The 27,667-nt window shown below is 31.5% G+C and overlaps 3 protein-coding genes and 1 pseudogene across 5 annotated transcripts; 3 read left to right on the top strand and 1 right to left on the bottom strand.

The window, feature by feature from the left end:
- Nucleotides 1–251: 251 nt before the first annotated feature.
- Nucleotides 252–3,082, top strand: LOC111298507 (imidazoleglycerol-phosphate dehydratase 1, chloroplastic). Of its 2 annotated transcripts, none has more exons than XM_022893225.2 (8): nucleotides 252–601; nucleotides 701–822; nucleotides 913–1,017; nucleotides 1,389–1,481; nucleotides 1,817–1,891; nucleotides 2,085–2,147; nucleotides 2,428–2,537; nucleotides 2,782–3,082. In XM_022893225.2, the coding sequence occupies exons 1-8, from the start codon at nucleotides 352–354 to the stop codon at nucleotides 2,807–2,809; spliced, it is 846 nt and encodes a 281-aa protein (XP_022748960.2). In that variant the 5' UTR covers nucleotides 252–351; the 3' UTR covers nucleotides 2,810–3,082. The 2 variants fall into 2 exon arrangements, with proteins under 2 accessions (XP_022748960.2, XP_022748961.2); XM_022893226.2 differs by lacking the exon at nucleotides 2,782–3,082 and adding an exon at nucleotides 2,267–2,301 and having other exon boundaries at nucleotides 281–601.
- An 8,203-nt stretch (nucleotides 3,083–11,285) lies between these two features.
- On the top strand, nucleotides 11,286–15,340 carry LOC111291380 (FRIGIDA-like protein 4a). Of its 2 annotated transcripts, XM_022883080.2 has the most exons (4): nucleotides 11,286–11,686; nucleotides 11,836–12,783; nucleotides 13,868–14,043; nucleotides 14,558–15,340. In XM_022883080.2, the coding sequence occupies exons 2-4, from the start codon at nucleotides 11,889–11,891 to the stop codon at nucleotides 15,047–15,049; spliced, it is 1,563 nt and encodes a 520-aa protein (XP_022738815.2). In that variant the 5' UTR covers nucleotides 11,286–11,686; nucleotides 11,836–11,888; the 3' UTR covers nucleotides 15,050–15,340. The 2 variants fall into 2 exon arrangements, with proteins under 2 accessions (XP_022738815.2, XP_022738807.2); XM_022883072.2 differs by lacking the exon at nucleotides 11,286–11,686 and having other exon boundaries at nucleotides 11,795–12,783.
- A 283-nt stretch (nucleotides 15,341–15,623) lies between these two features.
- Nucleotides 15,624–17,949, top strand: LOC111298258 (uncharacterized; annotated as a pseudogene).
- Nucleotides 17,950–24,889: 6,940 nt separating this feature from the next.
- On the bottom strand, nucleotides 24,890–25,829 carry LOC111298508 (transcription repressor OFP16-like). Its single transcript, XM_022893227.2, has one exon. The coding sequence runs from the start codon at nucleotides 25,629–25,631 to the stop codon at nucleotides 24,993–24,995; it is 639 nt and encodes a 212-aa protein (XP_022748962.1). The 5' UTR covers nucleotides 25,632–25,829; the 3' UTR covers nucleotides 24,890–24,992.
- Between the last annotated feature and the right edge of the window lie 1,838 nt (nucleotides 25,830–27,667).

The raw sequence follows: 27,667 nt of genomic DNA, 5'->3' as shown, positions 1-27,667 counted from the left end.
ATTATTCGATCAAACTTGATCAATCTAATATTTAATTTTTAAAAAAAAAATTTAACTTTATAAAATCAAATCGAATCAAAATTTTATTGAAGATAAATTAGACTACCAATCCACCACGAAAGTTAACAAAAGATTGTACACGAGATACACCCTATTAAAAATTTCAAAAAAAGTATACACGTTGCATCAAATACATTTATTTTATTTAAAAATATACATACCGTCTCTCTCGTCATGTCCTTTTTTGTGTAGGTTAAAATTGATCTATTTACGACGTCGTGTCTGTGTTTACCTTGGACATCTCTTTTTGTCTTTTTACTTCTTTCTCGCTCTCTATCAAAGCTACCACAAATGGAGCTTTCAATTCCTCCTCGCCTCCTGAGCATCTACTCCTCCTCCACAGCCGCCGCAACTGCCCTACTAAAAACCAACACTAGAATTCCTCTTAGGTTTCCCTCCATTCCTTTTCTTCCTTTGCAACACTCACTCTCCCCTTTCACTTTGAAACAAATGAATAATAATTCCCAGTCACCACTTTGTTGTTCCTCTCTTCCCCAAAACAACGGCTCCCCTTCCCCCACTTTGCCTTCAGCCAATCCAGGTAAAAGAAACTCAAATCCCAAATAACAAAAAGATCCCTTTTTTTTTTGCTTTATCTTATCTTTTTCATCATGGGTTTAACTTTTTGATTTTGGGTTAGGTCGGATTGGAGAGGTGGAGAGAGTGACGAAAGAGACTAATGTGTGGGTTAAAATTAACTTGGATGGCACTGGGGTTGCTAATTCTAGTACTAGTATTCCGTTTCTTGATCATATGCTGGATGTATAGTTCTTTATTTTCCTTCTTTTCTTTTTGGTGTGAATTTTTTGTTTTACTAAGCTGCTAACTGATTTTCATGGCTTTTTTCCTTAGCAACTAGCGTCCCATGGGTTGTTCGATGTGCACGTCAAGGCTACCGGGGACATTCATATTGATGATCATCACACCAATGAAGATGTCGCCCTTGCTCTTGGAACGGTATTTTTTTTCTTATAATTTCTAAGATTTACATGAATTTTATTACTGAATTTATCCTGAAAATTAATAATATACCTTTTTGACATTGTGAACTGATCACCTTAACTCTAAAGGGAAGGTCTTGATTTCAAATGCTCCCTCCTCGAACTTAATTACTCCAAGAAATTAGCTCTTTTCTTATTAATTTGTGTATTGAAGCATTTCCTATTGTATACGGTCTTATGTTTGTAAATGTTGTGTGCAAAATAACTATTAGTTTATCTGCGAAGGGGTGTCACTATACTGGTTTTATGTCAGCAGTTGGACATTTTGATTTGCATTTCCTCGTCCATGCATGCTTTGAGAATTAATGAGTTATTTGTCCTCTTCAGGCATTGCTTCAGGCACTTGGTGACAGGAAAGGAATTAACCGGTTTGGTGATTTTTCAGCTCCTCTTGATGAAGCATTGATACATGTTTCACTGGTATGACATGCACCATTATTCCTTAAGCATGATCTTATGGTTCTATTTGAAACTCAAAGTGTCAATTTGTATTTTGATTCCAAGATATTTCCTGCTAATGCATAGAGCTGTATAGGATTCAATGCAAAGAAAACACGTCAGAGAACTTCAAAATTATTAGGATTAGCAAAGCCCTTCTTGACAAAAAGATAATCCTCAAACTTATGCTGTGGTTGGTGATGATTGTATGCTATATTATTGAATTTACTTTATCTAAAGGTAGTTCTTTAGAAACCATGTTTCTTGTAAATGTTCAAATTCATAAATACACTAAATTTTATATTGTTTTGTCCAAGGATTTATCTGGCCGACCACATTTAAGTTATGATTTGAACATTCCCACTGCAAGAGTTGGGACATATGACACTCAGGTAATTCACTTTGTTTTTGTTCTTCTAATCAAACAATGTCAGTTTTTGTTGTTGACCATGGAGGAAAATTGTCAACCGGGTTTCAACTTTCTATTTTGCTTTCTTAAGTTGTTGGCTTCTTTCGTACTGCTTTCTTTTAGAATATGTTTATGCTGAATTTCACCAACACATTTTTAAACCCTAATATTCACAGTTGGTGGAGCATTTTTTCCAGTCTTTGGTCAATACTTCTGGCATGACACTACACATACGGCAGGTATTTATACTGAGACATTCTTGAATTTTATTTGTTAATATTAAACAATCCAAATTTTCTTTTAAATAAAAAGAAATCTTATTACTAATAAATGTTATGCTTTTACAAATTCTTTTCAGTAGTTGCCCCTTCGAAGCACTTTTTAAAATTTTTAGTAAGTAGTTGAGCTTGAGCCCATATGTTTGCTTTATCAAAATCAGCCATAAAACTTTTAATTATCTTTCTTTTCATTTTTACTTCTAGGTTTTTTGACATAATATTTCAAATTGGCTTTTTACAGCTTGCAGGAAAAAATTCACATCATATTATTGAGGCAACATTTAAGGCTTTTGCTAGGGCCCTTAGGCAGGCAACAGAATATGATCCACGTCGCCTTGGGACTATACCAAGGTTTGATGTTTTTCTGTTGAATTAAGATTTTGCTTCAATTTTAATCAATTAAATGCAGATCTTTTTCCCTTATATATACAATTTTTTTTCCTCTAAAGTAGATTATTGAGACTTTCAATGGTTAAAGTAGTTGTGTTATGTTGGTTTTTCTTTAATTTATTTTATATTTTCATCTCCACGTTTCACTTAATGGTTCAAATGTAACTCTGTCCTTTTAAAGTTGTGACACATTTGTTTTATGCAGCTCAAAAGGGGTACTATCGCGATCTTGATATTCCATGAGCATCATACAGAACATAGGTTAAGCCATATGATCGTAAGATGATGTCAATGACCCCGTTGTCTTTAAGAGGACTTACATTGAGATGAATTGATTGTGGATGGAGATATCTAATTAAGAGATTACATTGTCTAGGACTTCATTTCATATTTTATGGTCTTAATTGTAACTTTTACATATACTTAGAACATTTTAGAATATTTAGGTTGTTTTATATTAATTACTATTTTTGTTCCTTTTTCCAAGTATTAAGGTTTTAGGTTTATTTTTGGTGTTTGCTTTTTATTAGGGTTGGGTTTTAGTTATAAGTATCTTTATTATCTTAGTCTTGATCAGGTTTTGAGTGATGAATGTTTAAGATAATTATTGAGATTTTCTCTATTGATTTTTTTTTTCTCATTTGGTTCTTTTGTTTGACCATCGATTTCCTCTGTACCTCTGTAATTGCTTCTCTGTTTTTGCAATAATTTGGAAAATGGTATTTACAAAGCTACTTTACAGTTACAAGAGTTAATAATTACTTTGAAAGATAGATATGGTTTTGAAAATTTTCATCCTTCAATATTTATGAATATTATGATTTCAAAGATTGTATATTTTAGAGTAAGAAAATACTTAAAAATACTTCTTGCTCACCCATATGGCATGGCTAGGTTGGCCTGATTATTATAGCCATTTTTTGGTTGTTGGTATAAGTTTGCTTAAAACTGAAGTTGAAGTTCTAAAGTTTCCTTCATGAAAGTAGTCTATTACTCTGTTTTTCTTACCTTTAACTTTTCTTTAAAATAAGTTAGTTTTCTCTTAAAATATAGTAACAGTCCGACCTGATCACCATCGAGTCACATTTGCTTCTGGTTTGTATTTCATTTAGGTTAGTAATTTGCTTTATTAAGAAAGACAGATTTTTTTGCTGTTGGTGTTCCTGTTCAGCTGGTATATAAAGGTGATGAGGGTTGAGGAGATCACTTTTTTGAAATCCATGAATGCTGGTTTAATTGTGAGAAACCTACGGTTCTCTTGAGAGCTTTTGGATGATGTTGGTTGTAGTTTAGCTTGTGTTTGATTCCTTGATGTGTGCATATTCCTAATATTGATTGTAGGTTCTTGTTGCAAGCAGTGTTGTTAATCGTAGTTCACTTTCAACCTGTGCATGAGTGTTAAGCTGCCGGTATTGTGTTGCTGGTCAGTTTATAAAAGTTTTATGTATGTTTGGTTATTAACAGTTAAATTGATGGTTTTAGAGTTCTGACAATCTAAAATGTGATACGGCGACACAACATGAAATACGAATAAAAGATTCGAAGATGTTATGGTTTAAAATTTAGCAAAAACTATATATGGGTTTGAAAAAAAATGTATTTCATGTTTTTGTATTAATACGAATTATGACACGTCATTTTTGTATAAAAAACGATATAAATATCTGAATTGTTAATTTTTTACATGATGTGAATATACGAATTGGTAGGTTTAGTTTTAGAATTCTAGATATTTGTTTGTGTTTATTGGTGTAGATGGTTTTTTAGGTATGGTGATTGGATGCTTGTTGGAAGGCTTGGTCAGCTAGCTGACTTGGAGGCTGTAATGGTCAAGGGACATTAGAGGTAGGACTTCGGGGGACGCTCCGAAGCTTAAAGTTAGCAAGGTATAGTAAGTGAGGGAAGGTATAAAGGCGAACATAAGGAAGCAGGTGAAAGTGAGTAAAACGTTCAGAATGACATACGTGTCCTGATCTTACCTTTTATAGTGGGTTGGTTCTGCCGTCGTTAGTTGGCAGTTAGCTCGTACTGATGTGGTCAGTTTTCTTACCTAATATTGGTTAAGTGTTGGACCAGTTAAGGTGATTGTTAACCTGATAGTCAATGGATGTTGATTTGGCGGTCAAAGATGTTGATCAGGTGATCAAGATAAAATAACTGTAAAACAATGCTAGGATGATACTTAAAGCTAAGAAAAAATTTTCATCTCGGCGACATGCCTTTATGGAGAAAATGCTTAGAGAAGGCGAGCCCTAGCGAATGCCAGGTTCCCATTATAGACAATGTCTGGCTTTTCTATGTTTTAAGAATCCTCAAACAGCTGCAAAGGACATCCGTTTTAGTTTGCTAAAGAAAAATCTAGGAGAAAATGACTACAAAAAGAATTTTTTCCCATTTGGTTAGGGGGGTGGGGGGAGGAAGAGTGGGCATTGGGCAAGGACCATTATAAATCACAGGTATAGGCCTAGAAAGGAGGTTTGTTTATATCTGATTACCTTGAACTTTGGAATCTGGATTGTTTTATCGTTGGCATTTTCTTGATATGGATAAATTTGTTATCATTTTCGTCCTCATCTTTTTCGGAACTCTTTTTTTTTTTTACCTATTGGAATTCAAGTTCTAAACTGAAATATATAGTTGGGTGGCTGGTTGTATGTGTCACTCAAGTCCTCTAAAGGAATGGGCAGAATGCATCAGTTTGATCATTTAATAAGGTGTTGGGATAAAGTAAAATATGGTGACAAATCTAACAACGTCGAGTATTTCAAAGAAGAGCAGGTAGGATGGTAGTCGTGAGGAAAGCATTATGAGATTAAGAAAGAATGTCATGTTAATTGTTCAAAAGAGTAAATAGAGTACATTAATCTCACATCGGATAGGAAAGAAATGGTATATAAGCATTGGTATTGTATATTCGAATAAGTTAGTTTTACAGAAAAAGAGTAATGGTTATTTGACAAGTGGCATTAGAATCAATTCTTTATTCATTTGACTTTCACTTTAAGTGTATTAACAAAGGTAGTCGGGGAGAATTAATTAAGTCATTTAACAAGGTGAAAAGTTAAAGCATGGTGGTAGAGTTTACATATGTTAAAACGCTCCAAAGAAAAATAAACAGGATGATATTGAATAAGAGAAAATGTAACGCTATACGTTCCAAGGGAATAATTAAAATGCTTCAATTTCACTTCATTTTCACATCGGGAAGGAAAAACCACTGGTATATAAGCATGAATGTTGCATATCCCATAAATCGATTGTGGAGAGAAGATAATGATAGACATATGCATTTCATTGTGTTACTGTTTGGTGCCAGCCAGTGACAGTGTGTTCGACGAGTCAATTTATTTTGAAATAATCGCATTTTACTGTGATGCTTGTGCTTTCAGATCTTGGATTTGGAAGTGGCAAGTCAAAGGCAAGAATTTTAGAGAAGGTCATCTGGGTATTACAGTGGTCAAGTTTGCTGGTTAATTAGTCAGGCCCGAAGGATGCTGTCGGGCTTGCTGAATATTTTGAGAAGTAAAACCCTGCCCGCAAGGGTTGGTCCCGTGTACAGCCCTTGACCTTGGAGGCAAGGATGATAAGAAAATTCCTAGTCTTGTGAAGGTGGATTAGAGGACCGAAGAAAAAAAGAGGATCTTTTATGGCTATCTTGGAATAACCGATTTAATTTTCTCACCAAGAAAAAAAGAGGATGAAAATTTTCTCGCCAGGCATTCAAATTAAGTTGCAGTATGTGAATAACCGACATGCTATTGGAAAATGATTTGAGCGTGATGTTGTTTAACAAGGATTTTGATCTTGAGAGAAATTATCTTATTTGCATGTATTGCAGAGGGTTTTCAACAGAGTGGTTTATGTGTTAGTCTATGTTCTAGGAGTCTATACTTGGCCGAGTTGTCTCTGTTTGAAAGATGAGAATGACATGGTTGTTACCTTTGAATACCACATTGCATCATCTTCTCCTTTTCTTTATACGCCGTGGCCTCTGACTTAAGTAGGGGAAAATGGGAACAATAATGCAAACAAGTGAGTTTCTTTAAAGAATAATAAAGGGCAGGTTTCAACTTTGAAACACGGTTATTGGTGTAATCATTTGATCCATCACTCGCTTAGGATTCATTGCCAAGTCTCTCTTTAGGCCGATTGCTCGTAAATAAATGAACTATTCTTTATTTTTTGTTGACAAAAGTTTAAGTAGACGGAGGCCTCTCATTTTAAAATCAAAATAGATGGCAGATTTCATAAAAAGTAAATTTACATATTTGCATTAAAAGACATCATTAAGAATAAAATTTGAATTTAAATTTTATAAATGAAATATTCAAATTTTACGGATTAAATCAATTTCATTAGCTAAATGAATTGTATTTTGATTATATTAATAGAATAGGATAAGATAGGTTAGGATCCTTAACGTAAAGAAGGTATGAGTTTCATTCTTGTTAATGATGATTTCAGTGAACTATATATGAACCGTTTAATGTTGGGCTTTCGAATCACATGATTAGTTGTTGACATCAAGTCACATCGTCGGGGATTCATGCATCTATGCCTGCACAAACTTATTATTTTTATACATACATGATACACTTCCTTTTAATACGAGCTCAATTTCTTGAACAAGGAAAAATATATCTATGATTAAGTGAAAATCTTTTTCAAGATTGTAGTTGATCCTAAGCAGGATGTATTGGAAGAAGATAAATAATACTTTTTAAAAAGAATAATATGAAAAAAATTAAAAAATATATAACCATTTGAGCATGATCTTTTTGAATCTTAAACTTAAGTAGTCGGCTGCCCTAATCCTGATACATTTTTGTTAAAAAATTTGTTTTGGGCAGTTGGATGCCAATGAGGGCAGTTGAATGCCATATGTTCATCATAAGGGGCAGTTGAATGCCCACGAGGACAGTGCAATGCCTAGTCAACTTCTGGCTTTTGTTTTGAAATTACTTTTGGGCATTTGGATATCCATATAAGGCATTCAAATGATGCCTGAACAAGATAGCGTTTTCCTTGGTCTTTTCTTATTTTATTTTCTTTCAATTTCTTCAACGCTTTTCCAAACCAATTCAAATTGTTTTCTTGGCTCTTTTTCTTAAATCATTTCCTTTCAATTTCAATTTCAATTCATTTCCTTTAAAATAATTTATTGATAAATATCTTACACCATTCAATCTAAAACTCTCTTTATAACTTTTCCTAAGGATTTGACCTAGCTTAACTTTCGAACTTGCCTTGATCACTTAGTAATAAATGGTTAAACCTAAAACATTTAAACCAACTTATTAAACAATAAAATTAAAAGGATTTTGATATCATACAATAATATGGGTTCAATAGACTCAATGGTTATAAGATGCCAACGATAATAGTAATATTTTGTTACTTAAAACAAAAGTGATTTCAAGAAAGATCTTGAAACAATGGGGGGATGGATTGGGATTCAGAATATGTGGTGCGAATAAGAGATCTTGAAAGTGGGATACCCCTTTGGGTGTTGTAGCTGTAGGTTCAGGGCTCTAGTCTTTAATTGGCTGTATTTTGGTGGTAGTGAATAAAAAACTGAAAGGATGATGACCAAGATGATGTAGTGTCCGCAACTGTACCCAACATGCAATTAGTAGGATTTGAAGAATAACTACTATGGCTTTTCATAGTTTTTTTCCTTGGAATTTTTCTTGTCCAATTGGAAGGTTTTCATGGCCAATTGTGCATGACCTTATAGCACATGAACTTTGTATCCATAGACCCACCTTGCATTATGCATTTTAAGTCTATACATAATAAACCTTTACAAATTTATATTTTATCAGATTAATTTTTAAATTATAAATAAATATTTAATATGTTATTTAATTTTTAAAATTTTAATATAATATTTAAAAAATTATTTATTCATCACTTGTTATTATTTGAAGTCAATCAATAAATATCGTCTTAATTAATAAATTTATAATTTAAATATTATATTAAAAATTTTTAAAATTTAATATCAAATTAAATATATTATTATAGTTTAAAGATTATTTATAATATTAATTCTATTCCTATCATACAAACACGACCTAATTTTCAATTTTATATTCGGATACAAAAAATTTTGTGAAGCTAAATACAAAATTATAACTCCTATACTAATATTGAGAATTATCTCTTTTAAAATAAGCTATCAAAATTAATTAGTTATTGATCAATTCATAAATTATTAACTCTTACGAATTCAATCTCGAAGCTCCTATTGTCAAAACATGCTTTTGAATTTGAAACGAAGGAAATAAATGGAAACCAAAATCATCATTGAAATTTTCCAAAGCCTTATCGCCAATTCGCAACCCAATTCAAAATCTTCAACCACTTGAGGAAAACCAATCACCTAACCTTTCCCATATTTTAATTTCCACCCATTACGAAACACCATCATTGGCCTCTCGTGCTCACGTGCCAAAAGTGTACATCTCTGAGAAAAAAGGGTCCCATCACCCAAGTTTAGTATGTTAATCGACTAGGGTTCCGTTTGAAAGCCATCCGAGGGTTGTTGCGACACGGTTGGGATCTTTTTTTTTTTTTCTCAATAACAACGGTTATCCATTTCGTTCTCTTACGGTATGATATAATGGGAGCATCTCATCGGTTCGCATCTCAGTTGGTTATCGGAGAGCCAGTGGTCAATTGGTTTTTTTTCTTTCATTTTTATGTTTACAGAGCAGTCGACTGTTATTTATTTTTTATTAAAAAATTTAAAAATATTTTAATCTAATATAATAAATAAATTTTTATTAATTATTATATAATAAATTAATAAATAAAAAATATTATTATACTATAAATAATAAATTAATAAATAAATATTATTTTATGAACTAAAAATAAAATTTATTATTGTATTATTATTTTAACTAAAAATAAATAACTATCTAATTAATAAAAAATTTAAAAATATATCATTTGATATATTACTCTTATTTTTAATTATTTATTAATAAAATTATTATTTGACATAAAAAGTTTAATATTTTTTAAGTATTTATTAATTTTATAAATATTAAATAATTTTAAAATTTTATTATATATAAATTTTAATTTAATATTCTTAAGATACATTTGATACATAAGATTATAATATGATAGTATAATATGATATTATAAATAAAATTAGATTAAATAATATCATCTTATTTTATATTTAATATATGTAAAGATTATGATAGTACAATTTATTTATTAGTCAAAATTATTTTTTTTCAAAGTTTATACAATTTAAATTATTGATATAATTTTTAAAAGTATAATAAGACATATAAGTTCAATCTTATGAGTTAAAAATAATCATCTTCATTTTTGAAAGATTAAATCCTCTTATATTAAGAAAATAATTAATCTTTTATATAATTCTATCTCTTTCTTTAAATATAATATAAAATGATTAGTATTGTATCATATCCACCAAATAGGACCTTAATAATCATTTATTTTTTCATTATAATTCATTTTACTATCATTGACGCATTTGATTCAAATATATATCATACTATTAATTTTAGTCTCACTATCCTAATAATCAATGTCACCGTTGTAATTAAAGGTGAGAAAAACCATTTTAAAATGTTATGCTCAAGGTGGCTCATATCAAAATTTTTTATTTGATTTATTTTAAGTTTAGATATTAAATATTTATATTAAATTTGGATCGATTTTTAAATTGAAAACAAAAAAATAAAAAATATTTAAATAAAATTATATATTTTTTATTAATAATAGATATTTTAAATTTTATAAAATAAAATAATTATTTTATATATAAATTTATTTAATATATTAAAAATTATATTAAAAAATTTAAAAATTTTAAATTTTGATAAACTAAACTGATGATTCAAATTGGATCGATTTAAAAAAATTAATTCAAATTCAAATTAATTTTTAAAAATATTTAATATTATATATTAATCAAAATAATTAAATCAAAAATCCAATCAATTATTCTAGTTATAATAATTAATTTCATTGTCATTATTTTCAATCTTCTTACTTACCTTTGGATTTGTTTAAGGTTTGAATTGTTTGTCTAAATTTAAAGGTTTGCTCAAGTTTTAAAAAAATTTAGATAAAATATTAAAATTCATTAAATAAATTTTAATTAATTTTTAGATTCATTTAAATTTTAGATTAGGTTTTAAACAAAAAATTTAAAGTCTGGTTCAGCTCAAATTCACATATATATATATATATAAATTATATATATGTGAATTATATATAAATTAATTTGTATATATATAAAAATAAAAAATAAAAAATATAATTTTTGTTAAATTTAATTTTTATTTTTAATTTATATAAATGTAAATTAATATGATCTTATTAAATTTAGCTTAATCACATTTTTTTAAAATTTTTATTATATAAATTAAATTTAATAAGTAAGTTTAAAATTTATTTTTTTAATTTAAACCAAATTTAAAAAATTTTTAAATTAAATCAAATCTAAATAAACACATAAATTATTAATCACAAATATATATTTTCAACAAATCTAACCGACCCATAATCACCTCAACTTACCCTAACAAAAACTAATCTCATCTCAAATAAAACAGTTTAATCTTTGATGTGATTAATTTCATCTCAAATAAAACAATCTTTAATCTTTGATGTGATTTTTCCTTTTTTATTAAAAACAAATGCGCGTGCCCTGTTCTCATAATCCCATTTTCAGAGTTCACCAGAGAATTTCCTTTCCTTTCTCCCCCCTTCTCATCTTCCTCTCCATTTCTTGTTTATCTTCAATATTTTTTTCTATTTTTTTCCCCTTCCTGATTACTTTTTCTGACTCTTCCCATGTGGTTAGGTTCAGTCCCCTCCGCACTGGCCCACCGATCCTTTACTTTCCTCAGCTTTTTCCCTCTCTCTCTCTTACCTGTTTGCTTTTCTTTATCTTTTTTGATCTGACTTCGGTTTCCGAGAAAGCACTCCAACTCTTGTTTCTTAACACCAACCAAACACCTCCCTTGTCTTTATCCTACGCACCTTCACCCTACCCGCGCATTTTAGGTCCATCGTCCGGCGTGCGCACCCCTTATCCTGTACACCTGCAGTCTAGGGTAGGAGAATCATTACCGTCATTTTCTTTTGAAATACACGTGTCTTGTTTTAAAATACCCACGTCAGCATCAGCTTAAGCTTTTATCTTACTGTCTTTCTCGCTTGCTGGGGTTTCTAATCTCTTCTTTCTTTTTTTTCTTTCCGTAAGTTTCAGCGACTGAGTCACCGAACGAGTTAAAGAAAGACGAAAGTTCAAGAACCATGGGGTCGATACCCGATCCAGGCGAGTTGGCCGAGTTAACTCAACCGAGTTTCGACGAGTTCCAGCGTCAGACTTCCCTGATGACGAGCTGCACTCTTCTCTGGAAAGAACTCTCCGATCACATGAACTCACTCGAGCAAAACCTGATGAGACAATCGGAGGCCTTGAAACGCAAAATCGAAACACTGGACTCGGAGACCAAGGCCTCCCTCGAATCACTCAAGAAGCGTGAACTCAGCATCGAAGACAGCGTTAAGATCGCTATGAACCGAGTCGAGTTCCACACTAGAGCTGCCATGAAAACCCTTAATGATGACGTCGAAGACAATCCCGACGGCGAAGTCGACGACGGAGACGGCCTTTTGCAACTCCTAAAATCAACATGCTTGAAAATGGAAGCTAAAGAGTTGTGGAACTTCGTGACTGGCAAAAAGAAAGAAATTGATTTGTTGAGAGAGAAAATTCCGATAGCTTTATCGGAATGCGTCGATCCGGCGAGGTTCGTTATGGAGGCCATATCGGAGGTATTTCCGATAGATAAAAGAGGGAATGAGAGAGGGAATGATTTAGGATGGGCTTGTGTTTTGATTCTGGAAAGCTTGATTCCGGTGGTGGTTGATCCAGTGATCGGAAAATCGAGGATGCTGGTTACGCCGAGTGTGAAGGAGAAGGCGAATGAAATCGCAGAAACTTGGAAAAAGAGCCTTGAAGAGAGAGGAGGGATTGAGAATGTTAAGACTCCAGATGTTCATACCTTTTTGCAACATTTGGTTACGTTTGGGATTGTTAAGAAAGAGGATCTGGAGCTTTATAGGAAGCTTGTTGTTGGTTCTGCTTGGAGAAAACAAATGCCTAAACTTGCTGTTTCCCTTGGCCTCGGTTATAAAATGCCTGGTATGCGATTTTTTTTCTTGAGATGAAATTACGTTCTTTTTATATATGTTTTTATGATTTGAATTCCTGTTAGTAAGAGTACGATAGAGTCTCAAACATGTTGTAGCTTAAGCACTGGAATTTTTTACGTTTCACTATGATATTGTGGTGAAAGTGGTTATATTGTCTGATTAATTTGAACTTGACGGCAGAACTTTCAGAACTAACTCAAGAGTTCTAATGATAAGATTTTTAGGGCATTTCATATGTTGCTTGTATCTGTGAGCGAGTGTTAGATACCTGTATGTTTCCTACACGGGGTATGTTCAATTTTTCAAAAGTTTTTTGTTATATTTTGAGGGTTGGAGCCGAAACTCTACAGGCATCCCGGTTTGATATTTACCGGACATAGTTACTCTGGCAAAAATGAAGAGTCAGGAGCAATAGTTTACTAGCATAATTAAGTGACTTATAACCAAGGATGTTGGTAAAGCATGTGCCTTTTCTTTTGTAAGCTTTTGAGATGGCTCATGCTTGTCTGCAATTTGTTCATTGGTGATTTCAAGTGTAGGAGAGTTGGCAATATATGTATATTATTTTGTTGCTTGGTGTTTTTGGAAGATATATGGTATGCCTTCAGAGGACTATTTGGGGACTAATATTTAGATGCAATTTTAGTATTTGGGGAATTGTTTTGCTTGTTGTAAAGAGTGTACCTATTAGTTGCGTTTCAAAAAAGGTAAAGAACTAGAACTTTATGCTGAGATAGGTGAAGCTAGACGCTCATGGGATTGGATATATATCAAGTTTTAATTTGTTACTGAGAAAAATGTGAATTCAGAGGTGTCGATATTGCAATCAAATAGATGTAGCTTGCATAACTCAAACAAGTAAAGATTCAGTTTCCAATTTGCTATGTTGTTTTTAATGTCTGTATCACTATTTAATCCTTAACATGGCCACCATTTCATTGAAAATGTTGCTTATAATGGACTTTTGTGCTTTTGCTGATGCTTTCTATGGGTTTTTCCCATATGTATTTGGAATTGATCCATTGTTACGATTATAAGGTTGAGTTTCTAACGCCATTAAATCTTTTATACAGACATGATTGAAGAATTGATCAGTAAGGGACAGCAGCTTGATGCAGTTCATTTCACTTATGAAGTTGGCCTTGTGGACAAGTTCCCTCCTGTACCTCTGCTGAAAGCTTTCTTGAGGGATGCAAAGAAGGCTGCATCTTCTATTTTAGAAGATCCCAATAATGTGGGCAGGGCTGCGGTATACACCTTTTTACTCGTATTGATAATTTGTTTTACTCTTTACTATTTATGATTTTGGATTATCCTTTTCGTTTTCTTGATTAAATATTTGATGCCAGGTTTTGCTCTCAAGGTTTGCTGTAAGCAGAATGCCTAATTCTTTTGTTTTACTGCAGTCATATATTTGCCTATTTGTTGAAATAAATTAAACTATGATGTTTTTGTACGATAAGCATGCCAAATATGGGTGGATAGTATCGTCATTTCATGTTTCTCTTTTGTGGTGGGGAATGGGGATCAGGGATGTGGGATTATCTCTGGATCAGATCTAAGGAAACATGCATTAAAGCTCTTTAAATTCATTTCTTTTCTTTTCATTTCCTAATTAGTGCTAAAATACCATGAAATGGACTATCAACTATTGGCTAATAGGTTGATGAGATTGATTGGTCGTTTATACCTCTTAAATCCTTCTTCGTATCTAGCAGTTACATTTCAATTAATAAGTAATGTCTTTTTCTTGATTTTTGCAGCAACTTGCTGCACGCAAAGAGCAATCAGCACTGCGGGCTGTCATCAAGTGCATCGAAGAATACAAACTTGATGCTGAGTTTTCACCTGAAAACCTCAAGAAACGCCTTGAGCAGCTAGAGAAGACTAAGACTGAGAAGAGAAAGCCAGCCGCAGTCCCTGCTAACAAACGAACCCGGGCTAGTAACGGTGGTCCAATGCCTCCAGCTAAAGCTGGACGTTTGATGAATGCATATGTCTCCTCTTTTCCTGCACCTCCTACATTTGTCAGGTCTCCCTCACACACACAGTATCCTGCTGCAGTCCCAGCATACCCATCACCACCTGCCATGTACGGAAGCAGGAGCCCACCCACCAATCCCTATGCCTACCCACCAGAAGCAGCCCCTCCTCCCCTTGCGGGTTCTTACCCTGGAGCTCCCATGAACTATCCTGCATATGGGGGTTATGGTAATGGTTTGGCACCAGCTTATCAGCAGGCTTACTACCGATAGACAATGACGACTCTGGAGAGATGGTAACCACTGATATAATGACTATCAACCAATCCAAGTTTCTTTCTGAATGGTTTGTAATCACTAACCGTTTTAATGGTAGCGATGTCTGTGTGTTAATTATAACTGTTCTGCTTCTTGCTTTGCCATGGTGAGAAGCTGTATTTCTAATGTTGATTAAACTTTAGTACTAGGTGATTGTGGAGTAATCACGATGGAAGTATAACAATGTCTAAACTCAAGACAAGCATGTAGGATTAGTTGTAGAAAGATGTTATTCTGTTTATCTGAGCCCTTACATCCATGTCTTTTAGTTGCGTTCAAATAGAACCAAATGCTATCAGGGAAGGCTATTTGGTGGTTCGATAGTTTTTTTTTTAAAATCAAAGATGTGGTTTAATCATACTACTAGATGCTGCTTGATTCCATTGAAGGTGCGTATTCCTTTTTCCTGGAAGGTAGACGGTGACTGTAGGTCTCAAAAATCTAAACCCGATTTAGTGTCCAGCTCACCGTATAGCCTTGAGATGTCTTGGCAAGGACATTATTTTACATGGGTTAGTGTTGTACGCCAATGCAACTGGCTATGAGAAAGGAGAAAAGAAAGAAGTGGGGAACAGAAAGAGAAAGAGGCCGACGGGATGGGGGATTCATTCTATCTATCAAACAGTGGGTTAGGATGTAATCAAGCCGAGCTAAAACCTGTAACAGAGTTTAAATTTTTACTTTATGTTCAACTGAAGATAAAAATCAAATCATTTATGCTTGAGCTCAAATTGAGGGAAAATTAAAGTTTTTTTTATTTCTTATAAATATAACAAAAATATATGTTAATATTGATATATTCAAAACATATTAAAAATAAAAAATTTGAATTGCATGAGTTGGGATTGAGTTGAGTTTGAGTAATCAGGGAGTAGGTCACAACTATAGAAGCTCATTTACACTACTTAACTCTGGTATTTAAGCTCTCTAATAAATAGGTACAAACTTAGAACTTTGAAGCAACGGTGAACCAGTCAATGAAATCTGCAACTTCGTTAAGGATTAAGTCAAAAGGTTAAGGATGCTGATCGATACCGATGCACATGATTATATGAAGTTATCGAAATAGGATAAGGAATAATTAGGTATGAATACATTGGTTTTTAAATTATAATGGAATCATTTTAGTATCTTAAATTTAAAATTTTTAATGTATTATTTAACATATAAATTTATAATTAATATAATATTAAAAAGATAATTTATTTGTCATACACGTTAAATTTATATTTTAATTTTTATATTAAAAATTTTTAAAATTTTAATATCATATTAAATATTTTATTATAAGAATCAACGTTAACCATATAAATAAAATAAAGTTAATTTACGATCAATCTGAGTATATTTCATTCCATCCACAATCTCATGCAAAAAAGATCGAGATACGATGGAGCAGCTCTTTAATCAAGTGTTTGGGTGATCCTGAAGCAAGGCCTGAAGGCTGAAGCATCCTACTTTTCCTCTCACATCCCATGACTATAAATTTTCGATCCTTACTTACATAAAGTCTCACCTTCAGTTTTTCTCCTTTTTTCCCAACTACGTACCCATAGACCCATCAGTGTTAGGAGCTTAGGAGATTGTTTCTTGAAGTAAAAGTAGGCTTTACTCATTAAAAAACACCTCCAAGGCTCCAACCTTGAAATTCTATTTCCATTTCCATTGTTTTTGGAAGAGGCAAATCTTTCTTGGTCTACCAACTATTTGATGATTTGCCACTGAAAGCTATTTTAGTCCTGCCAACTTCGCTTCTTTTCTGCCAACAAACAACCCCAACTAAAATGACATTATATTTGCTTAGAAAAGCCGTTGCATTCACGTCAATCGGGAATTCTGGTTTCCTTACAAGATTACGTAGTTTTTCCTCGAGGAGTATACTTACGACTTTCACAGGAAGAAAGGTTCCAAGAATAAGGATGATCCTAAAGAAAGCGAAAACAAAGAGTCTTTAAAGAAGAAGGATGATCTTAAAGAAAGCAAAAGGAATGAGAAGTCAAATGTTAAACTTCTTGACGAAGTGGAGATTTGTTCTGTTGAGAAAAAGAAGGTTATGACTCCCACTTTTAATCAACTTACTGGTCCTTACCATGGACCGTTTTGCCTTGACATTCATGTATCAAAAGCATCTGTTCGTGCCTGTATTGTTCACCGGGCAACTAGCAAGGTTGTTGCTGTAGCTCATTCCATTTCTAAGGATATGAAATTTGACTTTGAGTTGGACTAGAAATTCATCTGCTTGTGTTGCTGTGGGAGAGATTTTAGCTCAGAGAGCATTGGATGATGATATCCATTATGTGATTTACAATCCAAGAAAAGGGGATAGACTAGAGGGGAAGCTTCAGATAGTTCTTCAGTCTATAATTGATAATGGTTTAAATGTGAAGGTTAAGCTTAAACAAAGAAGACCCAAAAAAGCAGCTCAGGCATCTACAACTTAAAAGGCATTTATTAGGCTGTCTTGGTTTTGTTATCAAGTCCACTTGATTATATCTCGACTACATTTTCAGATGCAATATTAGCTTATAACAAGCAGATGCATTTTCATTCTCTTCATGGTAGGAATAACTTCTACTACAGATTTTCTGCCGAGAAGAAGGCAAGTGATCAATGCTACTCATATTGTAATGAAGCGGGTTTTTCCTCCTTTCTCTTCTGGAATGTCAAGTAAAGTGCAAAAGAAAATCAGCTGATTGGCGTCAAATGTTTTAGTTATATGCGGTTTAGTTGATGAAGCAACCGCAACTTTGTATCATTCACTCACTATCCCTAAATCCTGTAACTGAAATGCTTATTGGTGAGGCAATCCTATTATTGCCATGTTTAGGGAACCGGAAAACATAAAATTGCAATCAAATTTTACCTCTAAAGATATCCAAAAGCTAAAGCCAATTCATTCAAGAACAAAGACAGTGTCCAACGTACATAAAACTTTAAGAAACTGTATGTTAGAAGAAAAGTCAACTTACGTTGTTATAGTAGATACCAGTTTGAGTTTGTTAATTAAGTCTTGAAAACTATTAAAAAATTTGTTTTGGTAAAAAATATCAGCAGTTATAATTCGAAAAAGATACATAAGTCATAAGTCATAAAATCAATCCCTTGTGCAACATAGTGTACAAAATGATAATCAATCTCCCTATGCTTTATACGCGCATGAAACACATCATTCTGAGTATTTTGAATAGCACTGTGATTATCACAATGAAAGTCTAGTGGCAGAGGATGGTGAGATACCCATATCTTTTAATAAACTGTGAAGCCAAAGTAATTCTGAAGTGGCATCAGCAACAGCGCGACATTTTTCAGTACTAGATCGAGCACATCTGAAGTCCATGAAACAGTGTGCTGATGACATATTGGAGAATCCCAAGAACTGTTGAGAAATAAGTTGAATAAGGAGCAACCATAAATGAGCTCACTAGATGAACAATATAAGCAGTATCAGATAGGGGTGATAGTTCAGATCAGATTTGGTTCCTTTAGTTAATACATAATATTGTGGATTTTTAAAATTTGATTATGAATTCGAGCTGATTTTCTTAAAAACTTGAATTGATTCGAACTTAATTTTATTCAATTAGATTTATCGGTTTTTTGAAAGGTAATTATTTTAATTATTTTTGCTATTATTTTCACATTATTTTAAATATGTTTAAATAGATTTAAATATAAAAATAATTATTTTATTTTATAAAAATTTAAAATATATATAATCTAATAAAAATATATAATTCTGTTCAGATATTTTCAAATTTTCCTTTTAATCAAAAAATTAAATTTAACTAAATTAAAACATAAAATATCTGAATTTAAACTAAACCGAATAAAAAAAAATTCAAACACTAAGTTTCTAATTAAAATTTGATTTTTTGTTAATTTTTTTCTCACCTTTGATATCAGGTCGAGTCGTGGTGAGATATACCAGACTAACAATAATTTGGCGATATAAAGTAAGTTCAAAACCAATGTGCCATCCATCAAAGTAAGCTTAACATTAGGCTTCAAAGAGTATAGGCTATTTTACTATCAGTAAGACCAACCCGAAAAAGTAAATAAGATGCATACTTCCTAAGAAAGATAATAATGATTAGAGTTAGAAAATGCTTCAAACCCCAAGAAATAGCAGACAGTGCTAAGATCTTTCATTTTTGAATTACAAAACTTTATTAATTTAGTAATGTAAGATGGATTATCACCAGTGATAATCATATCATCCACATAGAGAAAAAAAAAAAAAAGAAATAAAGCTGATAAGTATGTCGAACAAATAAAGCTGAGTTATTTGGTTTGGAAGTAAAACCTAACTGAGCAATGGTAAACTCCATTTTGCAACCAAGTTTTAGGTGACTAGGTGTCTATTTCAAACCAAATAAAACTCGTCGAAAGTTTACAAACCTTACGATGAGAATGAGAATAATCGGGTGGAGGCAACGTGTATACCTTTTCTTGGAAATCACATTGAGAAAAGCATCTTTTACATAGATTTGAAAAAGATTCTAGTGTTTAGCAGCAGCAATGGCTAGCAAGCTACCCAAAGATGTTATCCAAGCTGCAGGAGCAAAGGTTTCCGCATAATCAATTTCATACACTTGAGTATAACCCATGGCCATTAAACGAGTTTTATATCTTTCAGTAGATCCATCTGAGCGGGTTATGATTTTGTAAACCCATTTACAACCAACCGTAGTCTTGCCAAGATGAAGATCAACTAAATTCCAAGGATGAGTTTTCTTAAAGAGGTTGAATTTCTACAGTCATAGCTTGCTGCCAATGAGGGTTAGTACTAGCTTAACGATAAGATTAAAATTCGTGCAGATTAACAATATTAGAAAAACAATGATAAGCACTCGAATAATGAGGAGTTTCTATCGGTGTAGAACGATGAATAGAGGGAGCAAGTACAGTATCAATAACTGGATCAGATTCCAAAGGAGTAAGAGCAAGGGTAGGAGTTTGGTGGAGCTCATAAATTGTATTTTCATCAAATTAGAAAAATAACTCGAGAGATGGATCAATCGAGAGAAAGTAAAAAAAAAAAGGAGAAATGAGATTTGGATAAAGAATAAAACATATTATCTTCCCAAAAAGCAACATGTCGAGAAATGTGTAATCTACTGGAAATAGGAACCCAACTACGATAACCTTTGTGCTCAATTTCATAACCAAAAGAAAACAAATACGAGCACGTGGTTTGAACTTATTGTGTTCATATGTTTAAAGAAGTATAAAACAAACAGACCCAAAAGGTTTAAGTGTACAATAGTCAGGAGGTTTGTCAAACAAATGTTCAGAAGGAGAAAAATTAATGAGGATTTGAGTTGGAGTATGATTTATTATATATATAGCACTTATGGCAGTTTTGCCCAATATTTTTCAGAACAATTGATAGAACAAAGAAGAGCTGGAACTGAATCAGGGATGTATCAATGTTTATGTTAGAAAAATACAATTATGTTAAGAAAATATGGAGATTGAAAAATCGTATTCGAATTGTTCTTCATGAATGAGAAATATACATTTATTTAAAACAAGTTTAGCTAAATTAGAAAAGTAAATCTACAAAAATCAGGAAATTAATTATAAAAAATTAACTCCACAATCTATACAATCTCTACAATCCAAATCTCAACGGACAATGAGCAAATGGATTTAAAAATTTGGCGTGCAAATGTGCACGGTTCAATGCCATATGCAAACAACAACCACATACATTCAATTGGCCACAGCAGAAAAAAATGCTATTCAAATCAACCCAATTCCCGAGGAAGACAAACCCACGAAACAAGAGCACAAATAGTAACTTATCAACAGAATACAAACACCAAATCATCTTATGGAAACAATTTTGAGAGAAGCTTTTGCAGTACATTTTTTGAAGGAAAAATAACGTTTAAAAAATAAAACATCCCATTTCTTCATCCCCAAAGCTACTTGTTTTCTCTCTTTCACATATTTTAAATTCAACTTAATACGTTTGATAGTTTTAAATATGATTTGTTGACCTTATATAAAAGTAATATGACTTAAATTTTAATAAAAATTACATACAAATTTAATAAAAATTTAAAACTACATTTATATTTGATATATCACCTGATTTTAATACAATAGTTATTTATATTTTATATATATTTAATACAAAACGAATATAATATATATATACATAAATTATCAAATTTTCTATTAAACCTACTTGGCTGTTTTATAACATGTAAATGTGGGGTTGATTCTGCTGTTTAAAATTCATGCAAGAGTGCAGCAGGGTCCACTCGGGCCGAAAGAAAAGATCTCTAGGTCCAAGAAATCAGTTTAGAGAGTTGATTGAGAAGGTCAAACCATTCTCTGTTGGACTTCTGTTTCAGCCTGTTTTCTCTCTTGCATTATTTTTGCAACTATTTGATATCAAAGTACAGGTCTTTTCAAGTTTTATTGGTTTTTGTCTTTCTGTTGGCATTGCTCCAAACGTTAATCAAACATTCAAAATGGCCCTCCTTTTTAGTACCTTACAATGTCGTTTTGATCCCAAATATGAAAAAAGAAGAAAAAAACAACTGTCAACTCCTGTTCTAGCTACAGTGTTTATGTAGCTAACTTTCATATGTTTCAATATGTACTTATGTGGGTTGGCATTTGGCAATGCCAACAATACAAAAAGAAAAGTAAATAGTAATTTAAGTACTCGTCATGATATAGGAACATGGAGTAAACTGGGCAACATTTGTTGTTACCTACACTGACTTGACATGATGGAAAGATGCATATTTCATAATTTTATTAATGATATGAAAAAGATATAAAAATAATATGTATGATTTATAAATTTAATAAATTTTATAATATATTTATCAAAAATTAAAAATATATTTCATGTTTAATGTGTTAATAAAAATTATAAAACAATAATTTTATATTTTATTGTATTTAATATAAAATAAATAAATATAACCATATATATAAATTAGCATATCTAATATAAACTCTTATATTTTGAATTGTTTTATTACATATGAATGGAAAGGTGATTTGTTTATTAGTTACTTATTGTAGAGATAACATTAATTATGAATCTAACTTAGAATTTTTAAACAAAATTTCATATATCCTTGTCACTCAAGCTCAAATGCTTTTGACCTTTTTTTTTAATATTTTCTATCTGAAAATTCTTGGGTTCGAGCTCTAGCAAAAATGATTTTTTTTTCTGTTGTCATATATGTAAACATATAGCTACGTTATATTTATATACAAGAGGGTGATATACTTGATTACATTTATAATTAAATAATTTTTTATTAGAAAAATTACATTTATAATAAAATAATTTTTAATATATAAAAAATGAATAAATAAATCAAATCAACAACAACAACAAATTAATATTTTGGAAGAAGCAAAAAACTTCAATATTAAACATAAATTTTTTACATTTTCCCCTTTTTATCTATTTCTCCAACTTACTTCTACTTTTCAAGTGTGAATAGAAATAATGAGACCATTTTATCTATAATATTTTATTACAACAATCTTATAATTAACTATTTATAACAAAAAAAAATATCACTTATAAATATTAATTTTATATAATATTTTAATGAATCTTACCTAATTATGATACAATATTTATGGGTGATATGTTCCTTGAATTAAGGAAGAGTTGATAGATTATTTAGTTTTCATGTACTTGAATGAGATTTTAGGGAAAATTTTTGAGACTAAAAAAAGCCACTATCCAAGTGTTAAGACCTATGTGCAGACAAGATAAGCCATGTGGGAATTTATATAATTTGCTGGTTAATTTTTCTGTTAATTTGGGCAAGTAAAAGCTCCAAGCATGTTGGTTACACTTTTCCTGTTCAGGCTCTTGTTTCAAAACAGTGTCTTTTAGTAGTAAACCACAACCATATAAACAATATTAAGATTCTCCATGCTTGTTTTAGTATTAGTGATGGCCTCATATTTCAACCCCTTCTATCATAACTCATTTTCTTCTTAGCTTCATTTGCTACCCTTTTCCCCACTTATCTAACAATAGTAATAATCTAAACAAAGTGCTATCAAGGGTATTCAATTTTTTTGCCTTTCCAAATAAAGATCATCTTAGTTTCTACATGAATATAAAATTTAATTTAATTGATTTATACAATAATCTTTAAGAGATGACATCTAATAAATTCGAGATTTAAATCTCAATATCTATAACCTCTCTTTGTATCCAGACTATGATTTTGATATTGGATTGAAGTATTCATCCCGCAAAATGTCAAAATACTCAAGAGCTTAAAATAAGTCTTAAATTTAATAATGGAGACACTTAAGGACAAATGGTCTGGTGTTAACCTTACCTAAACCAACTAACTTTAGAGATGATTAATTATTAATTAATTAAATGGTAAACATTAAAGCATTAATTCATTCTTTTTCTTGCAGTTGTTAGCATCTCTCTTTGGATCCTCTTGGTTTGTCTCCCCTTCTAGCTTCTAATCACCTATAAAATAAGTAAAGAGCAAACTACCCTCTCAAATTTCTCAACATTAATTCTTGAAACAAATCCCATCCCTTGCTCTCTTCCATGTAATTTATGGCTTTCCAATACTCTTTCGTCAGTCTCTTGCTCTCTTCCATGAAACAGTATTACATTCCAAGATTTACCCTCAAGCATTGAGAGCCCTCTTTGGATAGCTTATGAAGGTATATAATCCTTCCAGCAGCTACGTAGTCTTCTATTTGTATCACTAAAAATTCTATTGGATGTCATTGAAGCCACCTTTTATTTTAACAATAACAAAACCGGAATTTTCAGTTTGGAGAGACGAAAATCTTATATTTTATCTTTAAGAGGCAAAATTATAATTTTTTTTATTCGTATAAATTTATCTAAAATTAAATTCTATATAAATATAAGAAATTTTAAATTTAAAAAATAATAAATTTTAGAAACATTGGGCGGTTACTGCCCCTAGTTCCGCCCACGTATTTTAACCTTCTATTATTCTAACAAATTGGGCACGTCTCAAACTTGTATTCACCAATCTCCCTTAAGAGATGGATGTTCGTAAGATTGAAGTTTAATTTTCGACACTTACATTCGCTTTGATTCTTTTTATAAAATAAAATAAAATAAAATAAAATTAGGCATATCTCCTTAAACTATGTTATTATATTCAATCTGGGATTTTGAAAAAAATAAAAAATAAAAAATAAAAAGCTCTCCACTTATATCATTTGTAAACTTTGTTTGATTATGCATTATTTGTCTTTGTATTACTTATCTGCCCAAGAATGACATTGGATAATTACAAAACTGCACAACTATACTTAGAATTCGACTTCAATTATTACAATAATCATCACTAAACGATCTGACGTGTAGCAGCTAAGTTGTCCGAAGTACAGCTCCATGAAGGGAGCCAACCTCGTGATTATGTGTGCAAAACTTCCCAACAAGTTCAATGCATCCATGGACCACAAACAAGTTCAAGAACACTAAAAGAACTTTGGCTCCCCAAGAACTCACCATTCCCAATATTCAACCAAGGAGGAGCAATATTAACAAGAAATTACACCGATTTTTTTTGCATGAACATGGGCCGAATTAACCAGCACAATTTTTTTTTTTTACATAACACGGCCAACGTGCAAAAATTACAGCAACATGTCTCGAGACATCAACATCCCATGCTTCTTGAGTTTGCAATTATCAAAGACAGTAATTTTCTTTGTCCTTTTGCATCCAACATGCTTTTTTTTATTATTATTAGACAAAGTAATTAATTCCCATGCGAGAGTCCAAAAAACAAAAGCAACCGCCAATATTTTCATTGTTTTTTTTTTTTTAAACAACTTTTCACTAGGAAAGAAAAGGAAAAGCAGAAGGGAGGGAAATTGGCAAAAGAGAGTATCACCGGCGGCGGTTTTCAGGTCTGGGGTGGCTATCAGATTCCTGGGATGATGACAGTAAGCAAACAACAACATCAGCAAAAGCATTAATAATAAACTTGTGGGTGTTTTTGGGGTTTAAAGTAAGGTAACAAAGGAGTAGTTCATTAAGGAATGCCCAGTCCTTCTTCACGTCAGTTAAATTTCTTGCTTCGATCATTTCTTGCATTGAAAACCTGAAATCTTTGTATGGGTCCGGTGAGTATTTCTTGATTGCAACGCCTCCATCCAGCGGTAGTGTCTCCGTAATAAACTCTGCTTCGGGCCTTGTGTCAGGTGACTCGATGATGGAGTTGGAACGACCTGGAGAAGAGAAGAAGAAACGCTGGGAAGCAAATATAGTGGCGAAATCAGGGGGCGACTCGGCGTCAGAACCGGAGTCAGAGGACAGGAAGTCGGTGTCAGTAGAGGGAGTCAAAAGGGACTTGGAGGTTGAGGCTGATGAAGACATGTCATAAAGGGAGTTGAAGTTTTTGGGAAGTGTTATTGATGAAGTTGTGCAATCTTGTTTTATGGGTGATGGTGGTAAGATTGAAGATTCATGTTCCACGTTCAGCCTTGTGAAGCAGCGATGAATGTTTTTCCAGAATATATTCGACATTTTCCTATGAAGAAGCGAGGGGAGATTTGAAGATAAAATGCAGAAAGAGAAAGAGGTGGGGATGGTGGGAAAAAACTAAGCCCGGAGGGCAGCAAAGATTTTATTTTTGGGCGTTTTTATTAGGCTACGGTTGCGTATTGTTCTTTGCATATGTAAAGGAAATATCATATATAGATGACAAGAGGGGTATTTTACCCTGTCACTCAGGGTAGTAAACTCAGCAGTGAAAACTGGGATCCATCACCACTAATGTTTAGTTCAGTTGATAAAAGAAAGAAAATTTAGCATCGGTTAATTTTAGTTGGGTTTAGATGCCAATTTTATCCATATTCGATGGAGATTCGATGTTTTATCAAAAACGGATAAAAATATATATTATATTATGAAAATAAAGATAGATATTTTAAATTTGATCAATTACAGGAATGAAAATAGATGATATAGTGTCCGTATTTACCTTTACTTTACATATGTTTATAAATATTTATTAAATAAATTTTTTATTAAATAATATAAATTATTATTTATAATTAATTAGAAAAAAATATTTTTATTTAAAAAATATATTAATATATATTTATAAAAAAAATTACGTAAATATACAAAATACAATAAAAAGTTAAAAAATAAATTTTGATATAAAGATTATTCATATGCATTAAATATTAATAGGGATGATGATGAAAATAAATTTAAAATATTCATTGAATATGAATTCGATAACGTGTATAATATAAAAATTTGAAGAAAAAATGAAGAATACTTTACTCGTCTCATGTTCTTTCCATTAATATCCTTAATTGAGTGGGTAAATTTTAAATATTTTATTTATAAAATTTATATTTGAGTTTCGCAATTAACAACATTTTTTAGAGATGATCTATAAATCAAATATGTAAGTCTTGTTTAATATTTGCAATCTCCTTTAATATTGAAAAAAGAAAGTTTCTTTTTACTCTAAACTTTTTAGTATTAAAAAAAAAAAAATTTTTTTTAATGAATTTAATTTTGAGCTTTGTAAGAAATATTCTGATAAAATTTTAAATGCATTTAATCGATATAGAAAATGCATTTACAAAATTATGCAAAAAAAAAAAAAAATCCAAACAAGATTTAAAATACCCTTATCGTATTAAAAATAAAAAAACTGATCGGAATAATCATTTTCATAAAGCTTTTAGAAAGAGAAAAAGGTTAAAATCACTTCTGCATTTCTGTTGCACTCCCGCTAGTCGTCTTTCTGTACTTTTTGTGAGAGATTCAGGTTTTGTTGGACCACCAAAGATTTAATATAAAGCCTATATATGCTAACAAAATTGAGATACTTTTGCATAGGAACTCGAAATTTTGCTTTCTATACCTTTTGCTTTCCTAGCTAACTATAGCTAACAGCTATTCAACGCGCAATGCTGCATTCGTGCCGTTCCCTACGTCGGAACGGGGGAACTAACTCTAAGATGTCCAAAATTGATAAAGAGTTCGTTGGAGTATTTTAAATAAAATTTATAATTTTTTTTATTAAAAATAATTAAATAAAATTAAGAATTAAAATTAAAAAATTTTGTTATATAAATTAAGTATGTAAATTTTATAAAAAAATTAATATATTTTTTAAATAAATATTTTTATTAAAAACTTTGATAAAATTTTTTCTATTAAATAAATACTATAAAAAAAGAGGTGGGATCCGCCTATAATAGGTGACTTTAGCACCCACTATCATCAATTGCCACAGGACATTTTTGCTTCTTAGAAATGAACTACCGGAATTAAATTTTGATTTTTAAAATCAATAAATTATCGTTCATATCTCTTATGAAATATATAGCATTCGGCCATTACATAAACTTACTAGAAGAGAGTAACAAAAGAATATTAAGAGAAAGGGATAGAGATCGCCAATCAAACAACTTTCAAAAAGAATTCTTGCACTTGATGTGTTTAAAAACTTACATTGTGAAAATGAATAATTTTTGTATTATGATTTTATTTAATGACCCGTAATTCAAGTCAAACTTTAGCTTTCATTTTTGCTA

Source organism: Durio zibethinus, chromosome 16, assembly GCF_047325235.1.
Source record: "Durio zibethinus cultivar Kanyao isolate XHJ-2024 chromosome 16, ASM4732523v1, whole genome shotgun sequence".
Taxonomy (NCBI): domain Eukaryota; kingdom Viridiplantae; phylum Streptophyta; class Magnoliopsida; order Malvales; family Malvaceae; genus Durio; species Durio zibethinus.
Note: the sequence above shows the minus strand (reverse complement) of the source record. Positions and strands in the feature narration are given on the sequence as shown.